Raw genomic sequence first — 17,341 nt, 5'->3', positions numbered from 1 at the left:
TAATATACATGAATGATTTGATTGTGGATGTAGGGGGTATGATCAGCAAGTTTGCAGATGACACAATGACTGGTGGAGTTGTTGATACTGTGGAGAGTAGTCCCTAAGCTACAGAGTGTTATCAATGTACTGGTGAAATGGGCTAAGAAATATCAGATGGAATTTAACCCTGACAAATGTGAGATGATGCATTTTGGAAGTACTATTGAGGCTAAGACATACACAATGAATGGTAGTGTCCTAGTGGGTATTGAGGAACAGAGGTACCTTGGTGTACATGTCCAAAGATCCTTGAAGGTGGCAGCGCAGATGGATAACGTGGTTACGAAGGCATATGGGATACTGGCCTTCATTAGTCAGGGCACAGAATACAAGAAACAGGAAGGTTATGCTCCAACTTTTGAAAACATTGGTCAGACTGCATATAATCTGGGTGGTCATTAGAAAGGACAGGAAAAGGCAAGAAGAGCAAGGTGTGAGCCACTCTCAACCACCAGAGTGCAGTCTAGAACACAGCACCATGGGGCAATGGATTTCGGAGGGAGAACAGCAAAGTGTAGAAATACAGTAGTCACAAGAGAAACTACAGTTTTCCTTTTTTTTGAGGGAAGGGTAGGCGGAGGGCAGAGAAAAGCATTATTGCAACTATCAATGCAAATCCTGCAGTGTTGTCTCTCTGGTGCCAAGTGAAGGATGTCACTCTGAGATGATGCAGTAGTGAGGGACAGGGGCACTTGGAGAGTTGGTGGGGGGTGGGGGGGGGGGTGGGGAATAGAATGGGGGAAAGGAATGAGACAAAGTTATTTTACACATCAATACAAATGACAGATGTGCAAAGTAGGATGAAGTACTGCAAGCAGGTTTTATAGAGTTAGCAAAGATTTTAAGCAGCGGGATCTCAATGTCAGTGCAGACCAAAAAAAAATTACACCTCAGAGCTACGATTAATGTCCTTTTGGGGAGATGCACTGGTGCTTTGTGGCTAGGGGGAAAGAGGAACAAGAAACAAATGAGAAAACGATATACTCACTAGTGCATTAAACAACCTGCAGGGAGGTTTTTTCCCCCCCATTTGGAGAAATAATAACAAGAACTAAAAATGAAATCACAGTCATTACAAAATGTTACTATGCAATTAAATAATTCTACATTTGGCCAGACTTAAGATCCCCAAAATAGAATTATTTTCATTTCCTAGTCATGAAATAGGGACAGAAATATAATTTTCTCTTGTTCACGTGATTTTGTAGATGCTCATACAGGTTTTACGTACAGTTACAGAAGTACAGCAGATACAAGTTTAGCATTTGACATTTTACAGTTTCTGTTGACCCGCACTGTGGATCTATAGGTTTATCACCATTCTACTGAAACAAGCACTGACAGCAGTAAAATCAAGAGTTCACTCCTGAACATTAAACTGAAGCACGTACTAATCCTAAATTGCCAGTGTAAAAACAATATAAAAATCCACATCAGCCTTCATTCACTTACACAAGTGCAGATTCCCTTTGTTCAGAACTTAGCCTCAAGGTAACAGAGCAATACACCTTGCTGTACAGAGTCACACCAGTTCTGATGAAGGGTCTCAACCAAAAATGTCAACTGTTTATTTCCCTCCATAGATGCTGCCTGACCTGCTGAGCTCCTCCAGCATTGCGTGTGTCGCTCCAGATAATTTCATAACAATTTTACATTCCAGAACACTTTGCAGACAATAACATGCTTTTTTTAAAACATAGTCACCATTGTCATATAGGAAACTCAATAGCCAAATTACACTCAAATAGTTCCAAAAATTGCAATGTGCAAAATGGCACAGGATTCGGTGGAACAGTATTGTGTACTTATAAAATATTTGTCAATGGCAGCAAGATCAAACAGTAAAGTAATTCAAACATCTGTTTTCTTATTCAAATAAATTGCGATTATGTTAGTTTGCTGCAAAGCAAACTTCAGGAAAGGCTGCCAAATACAGTCCAGTTCGCAAGTCAGAACTGTGGCCACAAACAGAGCAGAAGATGCCTGCAGCCCCACAACAGCCAGCAAATCCATCCCAACATTCCCCCAAACAGTCATTCATGTGGACAGGCTGTACACAAGACGGACAATTGGAAGCTGGGGAGGACCTGTATTAGCTCTAAAATCTTTGATCTTCCTGAAGTGTAGTAACTGCTATCTCTCATAATTCCTCCATTCAGTGAGATATTATGCACAGAACACATAACAAAAGATTGAAAACATTGCTTTTTGCTAGCTTGCTTAGGGAAGCTTCAAATTAGCTTAGTGTTAGAAAAACCTATTGTCTTACCAGTTGATTCTACAGGTGGATGCAATTCTTCATACAACCACCCTCAATACAGTTGCAGGAAAATGCAAATCTGTATTAGGGTATCAACTCTGATTATGATCAATGGAATAATTTTAGGGTAACTTGTGACTGAAAATGCAAAATTGCTCAAAATGCAAGCAGCAGTTTTTGACAAACTTATTCCCATGTGGACCAAATGTGACTAAATGATCTTAGTTGTCAATATCCACCCCAGTATAAACTTTACAGTCAGGACCAAATTGTTTTAATGCCCACACTCTAAATTTCCTGCTATCCAGTAAAGGTCACCTTTACTATTTAAAAAAAAACTTACTTCCGGCCGAAGAGTTACAGCTTAATTCCGTCTGGCCTCAAAGTTATTCCATATAAAGATTAATGCTGGAGAATAACAGGTTAACAAAAATTTCTTTGTCTGTTAAAAAATATCTTGAGGATATAATGAGCACTGTGGATAGAGGTGTACTGGTGGATGTTGTTTATTTGGATTTCCACAAGGCATTGGATAAGGTGCCGCATCCATAAGATAAGGATGCATGGAGTTGGGGGTAAGGTATTAGCATGGATAGAGGATTGGTTAACCAATAGAAGGCAGGGAGTTGGGATAAATGGGTGTTTCTCTGGTTGGCAATCAGTGGTAAGTGGGGTGCTGCAGGGGTCGGTGCTGGGCCCGCAACTGATCATGGTAATACATTAACGATTTGGAAGAAGGGACCAACTATAGCGTATCTAAAAGTTTGCTGATGACACCAAATTGAGTGGAAAAGCAAATTGTGCAGAGGATGCGGAGAGTCTGCAAAGAGATATAGATAGGTTAAGTGAGTGGGCAAGGGTCTGGCCAATGGAGTACAATTTTAGTAAATGCAAGGTCATCCACTTTGGAAAGAAAAATAGAAGATCGGATTATTATTTAAATGGTGAAAGATTGCAGCATGCTGTTGTGCAGAGACTCTTGGGAGTGCTTGTGCATGAATGGCAAAAAATTGGTTTGCAGGTGCAACAGGTTATCAAGGCGGCAAATGGAATGCTGGCCTTCATTGCTGGAGGGACTGAATTTAAGAGCAGGGAGGTTATGCTGCAACTGTACAGGGTACTGGTGAGGCCACACCTGGAGTACTGCGTGCAGTTCTGGTGTCCTTACTTGAGGAAGGATATACTGGCTTTGGAGGCAGTGCAGAGGAGGCTCACCGGGTTGATTCTAGAGATTAGGGGGTTAGCCGATGAGGAGAGATTGAGTTGCCTGGGACTATACTCGCTGGAATTCAGAAGAATGAGAGGGGATCTTATAGAAACATATAAAATTATGAAAGGGATAGATAAGATAGAGGCAGGAAGATTGTTTCCACTCATAGGTGAGACTAGAACTAGGAGACATAACCTCAAGATTTGGGGGAATAGATTTAGGACAGAGATGAGGAGAAACTGCTTTTCCCAGAGAGTAGTGAATCTGTGGAATTCTCTGCCCAGGGAAGCAGTAGAGGCTACCTCATTAAATATATTTAAGACACAGTTAGAAAGATTTTTTTGCATAGTAGGGGAATTAAGGGTTATGGGGAAAAGGCAGGTAGGTGGAGCTGAGTCCACGTCCAAATCAGCCATGATCTTATTTCATGTAGGTGGAGCGGGCTCGACGGGCCAGATGGCCGACTCCTGCTCCTACTTCTTATGTTTTTTTGTTACACAGCAATAATTTAGAGGACGCAGATTAAAACACTTCTTAAACTGACATGCTTAAATCAGGTATAATATAGATGAATGTTATCAATGGAATCAGAGCGAGTTTGTGGCAAGTATCCAGTGCAACTGAGGTCAATAACGTTTTAATTTCAGATAATGGCACATGTCTATTGATCCACCACTACCAACTAATGAATAAATCCAAATGAAAATTCCAGTGAATACTAGTTTTAGATTGGAAGCCCAATGTAATGCAAGTTCAAGACCAACTAGCAGAAAAAAAAGACCTGTTCTTTTTCTTTAAAGTTGCAGTTACAGATTAACCCAAATGCATTGAAATCTTAATTACAGGTACAAATAAGTCAAATAATGATTGCTGAAGAAATCCCTTTACCCAGAGAGCAGTGAAAATATGCAACTCGCCCCCACTAGAAGGATTTTCGATAAAAATGAATTTAGAGGAATGCTGGATAAACACTTGACAGAGAAAGTAAGAACACATTGATGGGCTGGGACGAAGATTTGGAAGGATGGTATGAAATACAAACACAATGCAGGTGGGTTGAATGAACTGCTTCTGTGTAACTTCTTTCAAAACTGTGCAAGGCCATAGCATTTTTGAGTGGGAAGGCAGAGTACTAAATTGACAACTCTAACCAAACCAAGTAGGTCACGGACAGATCAGCCATGACCTTATTGAATGGCAGAGCAGGCTTGACAGACCAGATGGCCTCCTCCTGCTCCTATTTCTTATGTTTTTTTTTGTTACACAATCTCCAATACAGGGAGATTGAATTCAAGGTCAAACAATCAACTCAACAACAAATTTAAGCAGAATGGAGTCGAGCAGAATATGGATTGATCTAACCGTTGCACTGTATAAATCCAGAGAAAAATTCAAAATATTGGTCAAAGAGTCCAGAGGATTATTTGATTTTAAATAAAAATTCCAGCCAATTTCAAATAAGGAGTTTCAAATAACATGAATGCGCTATCAAAAGCAATAGCCTATCTTTTTAGGGTAAAGCACTGTTCCTGATAATTTTGGTTTGTAGCATCATTGAAAGGTAAGGTTGGCAAATCACCCAATCTAGTCTACACTAGCTACTTCAATCTGCGATCCAGTACATGTACCACCGTGTTCTTTCCCCATTTGATATCAAAGCAAGCAGGTGTGGCCCAGAGTTTCTCCATATCGGCAATATGATGAGGACATAGGCCGAGAACCTTTTATCTAATATTCGAAATGTGACATTAAACCAAGGCAGATTCTGCCCTCTTAGGTGGATGCAAAAGATCCAATATAATGAACAGGTGAGGGATTCACCCCAGTGTCATAATATTTATCCCTCTCCCAACACTAAACAAGTGTTGTTCATTATCACATTGTCTACAGCATATACACACTTACATGGAGCAACACACAAGACACTGGAAGAACTCAGCGGGTCAGGCAGCATCTATGAAGGGGAATGGACAGTTGACGTTTCAGGTCGAGACCCTTCATCTGGACTGGCTTTTATGGACATTCCCTGCCACAGTTCCTCAGTTCAAAAGTGCTTCACTGGTTAAGTAATCCTGGCCCAGTCGCACTGCTGCCTCACAAACTCCAGTGATCCAGCTTCGATCCTGACCTTGGGTGCTAAGTATGAGGAGATTGCATGTTCATGGATTTTCAGTAGGTGTTCCGGTTTGTTCCCACAGAGCAAAGATAGGAAGGTTGGAAGATTAATTGGTTGTTGTAACTTTTCCCCAGAGAGGTGGGTGTTAGGAGGATCGGGAGAAGTTGATGGGCACGTGAAAGGATGGATTACAAGGAAATAGGTGGTGGGAGTGGGATTGATGTGAGATCAAAGACAAATTCGATGTCATGGAAAATATGAGATAACTACGAAAAATGAGAAATAGCAGGCAGTGAAAAATACTACAGAAATGGGACTAACTTAGATGGGAATCCTTGTCGGCATAGACCAGTTAGGCCAAAGGGCCCATTTCTGACTCTACGACTAAATGCACGTTTCCACTGGTTGCAAGTCCACAGTTCTTAACTGTCTGCAATGATTGGCTGGCACATTAAGAGTCCACAAGCACAATTCCTGTGGGAGACATATTACCTTCATGTAGTCCTTCCAAGAACAGAGATTACAAATATTAACAAGGCAGCACCAGATATAAAACGTCTTATTTAACACTTCAACATGCTCACAGGGTGTCATAAAAGACTCCAGAGTCAGTGAGTAGTTCACAGAAATCCATATTGGGAAAAGATAAAACCAGCTGTGTCTGGTTCTCAAGAAGATTGAGGGGTGATACGCTCGAGGTCTTTGGAGGGTTTTGATAGAGTGGACACAGAAAGAATGTTTCTAAATGGAAGGTTAACTAATGACTGTAAATTACCACTAGCATAGGCGAGTACAAGGAGAATCAAGGGGAGTTGATGGGCATGTGCAAGAGAACAGGTTACAGGGAAATAAGTGGGGGACTGGACTGAGGGGACTGCTTGGAGAGCTGGCATGGATCCAATGAGCTGAATGGCCTATTTCTATGTTCAAGGAAAATATGAAACATGAGAATTTCTTTACCCAAAGAGTGCAAGAATACCTTAAGGAATGGTTGCAGTTAATAATATACTCACATTTAAGGGGAGGCAGACAAACAAATGAGGGAGAAGGGGATAAAGGGTTACGCTGATAGATTTAGACAAAGATCAATGGCATGGATTGACTGGCTTGAATGGACTGCCTCTGTGCCAAACAGTACAAGGTTCCAAGTTCAACTTGAGATTACACAGCACTTAAGGGGCAGCAAGGTTGCACTCCTCAAACTGCAGCCCCTCAGTGTACAGCCAGCATCACTCTCCAGGAAGAACTGGGCTGAATAGAGTTGTAGATACCTCAGCATGTTTCTATGACTACCACACTTGCCTCAAAGACCAATAGGAAATTAATTCCTCACAAAGATTCGTCAAATTAACGGCCACAAATTCAAACAAAAACTGGATCTGAATTGCAATTTTTTTTCTCAATTGAATCAATATTTATTTTAAATACCCTTGCCTCAGAAATTGCTCAGTAAAGAAATAATTTAAAGTGATTGCTGACATTTCAGCAGATTTGATTTTAGGATAATACTTAGTTCCTGAAAGCCTTATTCAACAAAACCCACGTTTATGTTAGAGAAACAAACTCCACAATTGGGCTCTTCAAAATAAGCTACTTTTAAAAAATAAAATCATGCTCCAATCCATGCTATGTTCTTAGGCATCTATGGGCATTCCCCTTGTCCAGTCAAATAAAATCTGTGTACTCAGGCTTGGTATTCCCAACTTTCACGAGGGAAGGAGCCCCTCACCTTGGTACCCTTCAGCTGCACTGCAGTACAATATCAGCAGCCTACTGACTGGAGAATGTACAGAAACAACCCATTTGGCCTATATTGTTGCAATACACAAAACACTGGAGAAACTCAGCAGGTCAGGTAGCACCTATGGAGGGAAATGGACAGTCGATGTTTCGGGTCAATCTGAAACATCGACTGTTCATTTCTCTCCATGGATGCTGCCGGATCTGCTGAGTTCCTCCAGCGTTTTTGGTGTCGCTCCAGATCCAACGTCTGCAGTTTCTCGTGGCCCATATCGTTACCCCTCCACAACCTACTTCGCCCACTCCATTTATCTCAATCTGTCAGCATATATTTCCCCTATTTGCCGCTCATGTAGCTTCTCTATGAATGCATTGTTCTATACTGCTCAACCACTCCCCGTGGTTGCGAATTCCACATTCTAATGTTGTCTGTGTAAAGCAGTTTCTCCAGAATACTCTCTTATATTTACAGCCATGAGCCAATCAAATGAGGGCACTTCATGAACTAACAAAGCTCAAAAGCTTCCTTTCTCTAAAGTTCCGCAGCCAATTGTATTCTTTCTGGCAGTTCAAACCTTAGTTCTGATACCATGCTTGAAAATCTTTTTTGCATCTTCTCCCATGCTCCAATCTCCATTTTGTGCCCAGTGCTGTGATATATCCAAGGAACTTATTTGCTTTACTACATTATTCCTCTAGAAAAGAACACTAATCTGTCAACTTTTTTTTTTAAACAGCTTCATTAACTCACATTTCTAAGCAATCAGCAAGCCTTGCTCCAAATCAAAACTGCCAGAGTACTTTAGTTTGAGAAAGCAGATCCAGGAAATAACTTGTGTTAGGAAAGGACTAAAAAGCCAATTTGTTAACTTGCCTTTGGGCCAATGCCTTCTTCAATTAGTCTAATGGCAGCCCCTACTTTCAGCCCATACCAAGTCAGACATGTCCTATTTCAGTGCCTCATGCCTATTCCCCATAAGGGTGAACAGATATGGTGGGGAAGGAAGGAACAAAAATCAGAACTTCCCAAATCCAGAATATTGTAAAATCAGAATATTATCATGATATTTGCTTAGACTGAATGGAATTAAGTTGCTCAAGAGGAACTGATGTTGTTGCAAAAACCAACTGAACACAAAAAGCATTGTCAACGTTCAATGAGAGATGAAGAAATAACAGATGCGGAAAAGGTAGTGGACTTATGGAAACTGCATGGCTTAACTGTGGCACTGGAGCTGCTTTTTACAAGGAACAGAAAAACAAAGTGGCTTAATTCTGAGAGAGAGCGTACACCAGAGTGAGGCAGAGTAACTACTCACGGCATGATACTCCAAAGAGTTTCGTTTGAGAAACTCTTGCTGCTTGTCATGTAGCTCACCAAACCGGAAACGGAATAAGTCCAACTCCTGCTGAATAAACCATCGCCTCAACTCTTCCCTGAAGATACAGCAGAACAGTGTTGGGAAGAAATAAGGAGAAAGAGAATGGAATCAGAGCTAGTACATGATCACAGAGCTTCAGCTCTAAAATAACGAATCCCACATGACAAATAAGAGAACTCCCTTCATTAAACATGCTTCCAGAGATTCAAGGAAATATTAAATTGGGAAGCAATGCTCAGGTTTTTGTAAGCACTGCAGGTCATCACATTGAAGAACAGCAAAATAATTCTGAAGTTCTCAAGCTGAGCTGTAGTTAGGTTTCATGCCTGGCTATTAGATAAGACGTGGTTTACAGTTGATTGTGATATTAGTGTCAGAAGAGTCACACAGGATAAAAACTAGCCTTTCAGCCCACCAGGTCTATGCTGACCATCAGTACTCTTTCAGACCAATCCTACACTAATCCCATTCTCTCCACCTTCCAGTCAACTCCCCAGTAACCAGCCCCCCCCCCCCCCCCCACCAGATTCTACCACTCACCTACACACTAGGGGCAATTTACAGTGGCCATTTAACCTACCGAACCACACATCTTTGGGATATGGGAGGAAACAGGAGCACCCTGGGGAAACCCACGGGTTCAAAGGGAAAAGTTGCGAACTCCATGTGGACTGCACCAGTGATCAGGACTGAAGCCACATCACTGATAGGCACTACACCACCCTGTCCAACCTCAAAATAGCAGCAAACTTCCACCTTTTGCCTGAACAAGTTGATTCCTCTACCTACCTGCCAATTTGCACTGATTTTAAAATTTCCCCCCTTGTTTTCAGAGCCCTCCATAGCCTTGCTGTCTTTTGGCTTCTTCCTGTCCTACAACCTACATCCTCCTATCCTACAACCCTCCAAAAACTTTTAAATATAAACAGGAAGTACTAGAAACACTCAGCAGGTCAGGCAGAGTCTCCAGAGAGAGAGACAACAAAACAGTTAATGGACCTGAGCGCCAGAACATTTCAGATCATCTTCACCCTGAAACATCGACTCGGTTTCTCTTTCCACAGATGCTGTCCTGCTGAGTGTTTCCAGCAGATTCTGTTTTTATTTCAGACTTCCAGCATCTGCAGTATTTTGATTTGACTCTGATGGATTTCTGACCTCGTGCACCTTCCCAACTTAAACCGCACCACTACTGCATCTCGCTCAAAAAGCCAAGCTGCTGCTTGACAATTCACCAGAGGTCACTAACAGTAGACAACTAAGTCAGTACAAGCTTCTCACATGTGTGGGGGTGGGGGGGGGGGTACATTCAGCGATGTGGTTACAGTACAAGGAGAGCATTAAACACAAGGTCTTGTGCCATTTAATACGGAAAGAGGCAAGCATACCATCTGGTCCGGGAATTGTGGCAAGTTGCAACAATGCCAAACAGCACACAGAGGGGAGTCACAGAACGTAAAACACTACAGCACAGTACAGGCCCTTCGGCCCACAATGTTGTGCCAACATTTTATCCTGCTCTAAGATCTACCTAACCCTTCTCTCCCACATAGCCCCCTATTTTTCTATCATTCACGTGTCTATCTAAGAGTCTCTTAAACGTCCCTAATGTATCTGCCCCCACCACCTCTACCAGCAGTGCGTTCCACGCACCCATCACCCTCTGTGTAAAAAACTTACCCCTGACATCCCCCTTATACCTTCCTCTAATCACCTTAAAATTATGTCCTCTCGTGTTAGCCATTGTCGCACTGGGAAAAACTCTCTGACTGTCCACTCAATCTATGCCTCTTGTCATCTTGTACACCTCTATCAAATCACCTCTCATCATCCTCCTCTCCAAAGAGAAAAGCCCTAGCTCGCTCAACCTATCCTCATAAGACATGCTCTCCAATCCAGGCAGCATCCTGGCAAATCTCCTCTGCATCCTCTCTAAAGCTTCCACATCCTTCCCATAATGAGGCGACCAGAACTGAACACAATACTCCAAGTGTGGTCTGACCAGAGTTCTATAGAGCTGCAACATCACCTCACGGCTCTTGAACTCAATTCCCCGACTAATGAAGGCCAACACTCCATACGCCTTCTTAACCTTATTGTTTACAACAATATTGATTATAAAGCACTTACCTATCCTACACCATTCTCTTCCTTCAACAACCCTATCAACCCACGTGGCAACTTTGAGGGATCTATGGACATGGACCCCAAGATCCCTCTGTTCTTCCACACTGCTAAGAGTCCTGCCATTAACCCTGTATTCTGCCTTCAAATTTGATCTCCCGAAGTGTATCACTTCACACTTATCCGGGTTGAAGGTCGTCATGTACAGCTTGCTACAAGAGCAACCCCCAGCCCAAACAGCAAGGAGACCTTGAATTTAGCTAGACCCTGTATCAAAGTAAAAACACACCACAGCTTTAGCAAACAGAATACAACAATTCTTAAGGAGAGATATTAGGTGATCAAAAGAATTGTTCAAAATCTTGGGTCTTAAAGGAGGAGTGTTAGCTAGGGAGGGAATCCCAAAGCAGTGGGAATAGCAGCAATCAATGGTGCAGCCAAGAAAATTGTGAAATTGCAAATGTCCAGAATTGCTTTAGAGTTTTTAAAGAGGGGTGTGGGGCAAGAGGATATTAAGGGGATAAGGGGCACCAAGGCAATGGAGGATTCCAGAAGCAAGACTAAAAATTTTAACATTATGATGCTGCTGGAGCAGGAGCCAACTGAGGTCAGAATGCCAGAAGGTGAGGGACAAAAGGAACCTGGCACAGCTTTCGATGACTTCATGACAGCATCATTAGAACTACCCATAACAACACAAATTTGTCTATAACATTTGTTTAAAAATGTTGATTTATTTCTCTCAGTGAGTTCCACTCCCTTGGGTCTCTGCAAGCCACACAGCCCTGATGCCTGACCAGATTTAAGTGCTGACTCTCCAACTGCACAGAGACTTAAAAACCACCAAAAACAGAATGGATTCAAAATTAGCCTCAGAATATGGTCCCATTGCACCCTCTGGTGGTCAATCATCATACAGCTCATTATCTCCCATTTCCTCAGATCTGAGACACAAAGTTCTGCAGATGAAAAATATTCTGCAGATGAAAAATATTCTGCAGATACTGGAGGAACTCAGCAGGCCAGGCAGCATTTGTGGAGAAAATCAGGTGGTCAACGTTTCGGGTCAGGACCCTTCTTCAGGACCGAAGATAGGAAAAGGGGAAGCCCAAGAGCAAAAAGCAGATAAGTGATAGGTGGACCAAAGAGGGGAGGCAGGGTGGGCACAAGGTGGTGCAGGTAAGAGATAGCGATAGGCAGGTGCAGGGGAGGAGGGGAGAGCAGATCCACCAGGGGATGGGTCAAAGGTAATGAGAGAGAGGGGCAAAAATGTAGAAAAAAGCTAGGAAAGGGAAGAAGTATCAAGTGGGTGGGGGGGGCGGCTGGGTGGGTTTGTGGGGAAGGGGAGTGGGGAGTACTTAAAGTGGGAGAATTCAATATTCATGCCATTAGGCTTCAAGGTTCCCAGATGGAAAATGAGGTGCCATTCCTCCAGTTTGTGCTTGGAATTCTCCTGGCAGTGGAGGAGGCCGAGGACTGTCACATCAGTGATAGTGTGGGAGGGGGAGTTGAAGTGACTGGCAACGGGGAGATGCAGGTCGCGGTTATGGACAGAGTGCAGGTGTTCAGTGAAACGGTCACCTAGTCTGTGTTTGGTCTCACCAATGTAGAGGAGGCCACACCTGGAGCACCGAATGCAGTAGATGATATTATCCACTGCCATCGGGAGTAGATAATGGATGGTAGAAGATGAGTACCTGGAGGAACAGCATCTCATTTTCCATCTTGGAACCTTGCAGCCTAACAGCATGAACGTTGAATTCTCCTCCTTTAGGTAATCTCCAGCCCCCTTCCCCACAAACACCACCCCACCCCCCTCCCAACCATGCTTCTTTTCTCTTCTCCCCTTTCCTAGCCTTTTTTTCTTTATCTCCTCTCTCTCCTTACCTTTGACCCATCCCCCGGTGGATCTGCTCTCCCCTCCTGCCCCACACCTGCCTATCACTATCTCTTACCTGCATCTACCTATCACCACCCTGTGCCCACCCCACCTCCCCTCTTTTGTCCACCTATCACTGCTCTGCTTTTCCCTCCTAAATATTGGGCTTCCCCTTTTCCTGTCTTCAGTCCTGAAGAAGGGTCCTGACCCGAAACATTGACCGCCTGCTCTTCTCCACGGATGCTGCCTGGCCCGCTGAGTTCCTTCTACATCATCGTGTTTTTCATCTGGATTCCAGCATCTGCAGTCCTTTGTTTTTCTAAAAATTCTGCAGATGCTGGAATCTGCAGCAATACACAAAAAATGCTGGAGGAACTCAGCAGGTCAGACAGCATCCACGCAGGGAAAAAAAAGTGACGTTTCAGGCCGAGACCCTTCATCAGGATTCAGATCTAGTCTGCTTCTACATCCCGTCCAAGATCCACAAGCAGGACTGTCCAGCAGACCCATTGTCTCAGCCTGCTCTTGCCGCACTAAGTTCGTACTACATCCTTTTCCCACTTATACAGATGGTTCCCATTTATGTCCACGGCACTTCCAACACCCTCCAACACTTTGACATTTTCTAAGTCGCTTGTTGCAACCACCTCACCTTGCTCATGGACGTTATAACCCTCCCCCACCCCCCCATATATCCAACCCAAACCAATACGGTCAGAGGTCCCTCCAGTTCTTTCGTAAAGAGATGCCCCTCCACCAACACTCGGTACAAGCTGCGCTCTGCAGTTACTTGTTCCTTCTATTATAATCATTCTACTCTTTTAAATCTAAATCCCATGACTCTAAGAATTACTAATAATGTTCCTTTAAATCTACTTCCGGGTCTGGCAATCTTCCAACCACAATCTACATCGTCATGGCCTTGCATCTTATTATTTGCCTGCATTGTACTTTCTCTAACACTTTATACTGCATTCTGTTATTGTTTTCCCCTGTACTACCTCAATGCACTGACGTGATGAAATGATCTGTAAGGGTGGCATGCAAAACAAGGTTTTTCCACTGTACCTCAGTACGTGACAATAATAAACCAATTTACACTAATTCACCTGGCAAACTCATCCTCACATTGAACAATATCTCCTTCAACTCTACTCACTTTTCCAGATCGATGTGTCATTGGAAATTCTTATTGTGAAAATATGTGGAACCGTCTTTGTTTTCGTCTAAACTTGAGCCCGCTTGCTCAACTCTTTTTCCTATACATCAATAACCCTATTGTTGCTGCTTCCTTTGTCAATACAGAACTCAAAGATCTCACTTTTGTCAAGTCCAGTTTACTGTCATGTGCACAAGTACAGTGAGGTACAGGTACAGTGGAAAAACTTGCTTGCAGTAGCATCACAGGCATGTAGGTTCAGACAACACTACATAAATTATACCAGTGAAGAAAAAAAATCCACCTTATCACTTTCACATGGTTCATCCCTGACCCTTCCCTTCCTCTCTGTCTCCATTTCAGGGAATAGGTTAGCAGTCAACGTACATTAGAAGTCACAGACTCCCAAAGCAAACTCAGCGATACTACCTCCCACCCTATCTCCTGTAAACACTTCATTCCATTCTTGCAGTTCCATCGCCGCAGTTGTATCTGCTCCAATGAGACTTTTCACACAGTTACATCCAAGACATCCTCCTCCTTCCTAAACGGTGTCTACCCCTCTATCATCATTGAGAAAGGCCTTGACTATATCTCATCCATTTCCCACACTTGTGCTCTCACCCGCCTCCGTACGGACAAGTCAAGGTTAGAGCATCCCTGGTTCTCTATCTACCCTAGCAGCCTCCACATTCAGATAAGATTTCTTTATTAGTCACATGTACATCGAGATACAGTGAAATGCATCTTTTGCGTCGAGTGTTCTGGGGGCAGCCCGCAAGTGTCGCCACGCTTCCGGTGCCAACATAGCATGCCCACAACTTCCTAACCCTTACGTCTTTGGAATGTGGGAGGAAACCCACGCAAACACGGGAGAATGTACAAACTCCTTACAGACAGCAGCCAGAATTGAACCCGGGTTGCTGGCGCTGTAATAGCATTACGCCAACTGCTACACTACCGTGCCTGCCCTCCTTCAAAAGATCCCCCAGCTCCAACAAAGATCCCGTCACCTTCCCCTCCCATTTCAAGATTTCCAAAAAGACTGCTGCGTTTGCAACTGTCGGATCAATTCTTCACTCTCCAACTACTCCCTTATGGCACTTTTCCAAACCACTGCAGGCAGTGCAACACCTATTCTTTCACCCTTCCCACCAGAGACCCAGACAGTCCTCCCAAATGAAGCAGCAATTCACTTGCACCTCTTCCAACCTAGTCGACTGCAATTAGTGTTCACAACACGATCTTCCCTACGTTGGAAAAACCAAACACAGACTGGCTGAATTCTTCAGAGAGCACCTGGATTCAGTCCACAGTGCTGACCATGAGATTCCCGTTGCCTGCCACTTTAATTCTCTATCTATCATGCTCAGACCTGTCCAGGGCCTCCGGCAATAGTCTAATGCAAGAACAGCACCTCATCTTCCAACTAATCCTGATGCAGCCTTCCAGGCTTAATATCAAATTCAAGAACTTAATTCACTTTCTCCATTTGTATCAGAACTGGCCACGTCAGCTGTAGCTCATCCAATTGTAATAATGACTTGCTTTCTCTCTCTGCCAAGCATTTCCTACAGCTCTGCATTTCACAATCTTTACATGTCCCTTCGTTTTCTCTTTTTTTTGATTTACTGTACAATGTTATTTAAACTAATATTTAGAGGTCTGTTGCAATGGCCTTGCATATTCCTTTCTTGTGAATTCCTTGGTGTTATTAAGCTGATAAGAACAGACTGTTATGTCTGTGTACTGAATGCAAAATACTTAGCACTTAATAGTGGAAGTGCAAAAGGCTGAAGATTATTGAAACACTAAAAACATTACATCATTTTCAAAAAAACAACTTCAAACTGGTTTTACAAATTTTACTTACGACTGACAGTAAGCAAGACGCAGTATGAAATGAGAGATGTGATCTTTCCTCCTCATTTCATAATCATCCAACTTCTCTTCACTGACAATCTGGTGGAAGCAGAAAGATAAAAGGAGTATTTAAAATTAACCTGGCATAAAATAATACCTACCCAATATACCAAGATTGGAGGAAAAAAGGTAGCTAGAAATTTACAGCTTTGCAGAGAATAAACATTGTGTTCATAAACTAACTCATTTTTTAAAAAATCATTCATGCAACTTCAAGTAATTTGATTTCTCTGTATGTCTATTTCCCAGTGTCTATTTCCCTGTAATACAACATTCATCTGTAATATGAGCTCACTTTGTTGCCTTCCCCCCCTTTTTTCTTTATTTCTCGGAATGGAGAACACGCCCAAGCTGCCAGGTATATCTTCCTGCTCTGCACATCGCACTTCTACATTCTTTCATCTATGTTCTCACTCTCTAACTGCTCCCATTCACTCGCTGACCAGATAATTTTGCTTACAGCTTGTCCCATGGTCACCTATCCTATCAGAGATATACCCCACCACCCCACCTATCAAGCTACTTTTGTCTCCTTCCCAGTTCTGCCAACGTGTCTCCAACCTGAAATGTGAACTCTCCTCACAGATATGAACTGACCTGCCAAGTATTTTCAGTATTTACTTCTTTATAATTAAAGATCCAGATACAAACTCTACACCGTATTGTAGGAAAACTATTTCAGCCAGAAAAGAACTCTTACTATCCTCAACAGAAGAAACCAAACCAACTGGGAAAACAAGTAAAATCAAAAACAACAGAACTATCATATACTAACCAATTTAGCAAATTTGACTGCTCGGTCAAGATTTTTCAATTATATTAAAAACAGAAGTTCAACACCTAGTTATTAGGCAATTAAAAGACATTCAAATCAGGGTGCCATTCAGCCACTGTGCCTTGCTCTCAGAGTTATCCAACATCCAATTCCCTTGCTGCTGCCAACAACTATTTAAAATCTTACTTTTCCAAACTAAAGGTTGCTGGGTTAATTGGCCATTGTAAATTATCCACCCTCCCCTACACCCCCTAGGTGTGCAGGTAAAATATCTTAATTCCCCTTATAAGTTATGGATTGTAACAGGGTACCCCAGTTCCTAATATTTCTCAGAATAAACAAGGTTTTTTTTCAGTTCAACTATTGTAAGAACCCAAGCCTTCCATTTCCAAATCATCTGGTAAAGTATGGTATGCTGGTAGTTACCAGATTATCCTGAGCCATCAGTTCTGGTGACATGGGTTTGTATCCCACCATGATACCTGGTGGATTTAAATTCAACTAACTAAATAATACAAGCGTTTCTCTGCAACGTAATGCATTTGTGTGCATGTTTTTTTCATGCATCTTCATTTGTTCTTGGCACATCAGCAATATTATAAATTCTTAAACTTTAAACTTCTAGCTTCTAATTAGGATTTTACAATCACAGTACTAATTTTGTGTGCAGACACCTAAGTGAGTGCACACGTCAGTTTGGGGGGAAGGAGCAAGTGCATTTTGTTATAGTG

At 42.6% G+C, this 17,341-nt stretch overlaps 1 protein-coding gene across 1 annotated transcript in view; it reads right to left on the bottom strand.

Moving 5' to 3' along the window:
• Positions 1-17,341, bottom strand: part of prim2 (DNA primase subunit 2) — a 230,504-nt gene that overhangs the window by 203,167 nt on the left and 9,996 nt on the right. The window contains exons 3-4 of the mRNA XM_052024624.1: positions 15,786-15,874; positions 8,688-8,805 (exon numbers count right to left, since the gene is read on the bottom strand). Of these exons, the coding sequence (XP_051880584.1) occupies positions 8,688-8,805; positions 15,786-15,874 (207 nt within the window). The remainder of the gene's footprint in view (positions 1-8,687; positions 8,806-15,785; positions 15,875-17,341) is intronic.

Source organism: Pristis pectinata, chromosome 10 (assembly GCF_009764475.1).
Source record: "Pristis pectinata isolate sPriPec2 chromosome 10, sPriPec2.1.pri, whole genome shotgun sequence".
Lineage (NCBI taxonomy): Eukaryota > Metazoa > Chordata > Chondrichthyes > Rhinopristiformes > Pristidae > Pristis > Pristis pectinata.
The sequence above is the reverse complement of the archived record's forward strand: the minus strand, read 5'-3'. Positions and strand labels throughout refer to the sequence as shown.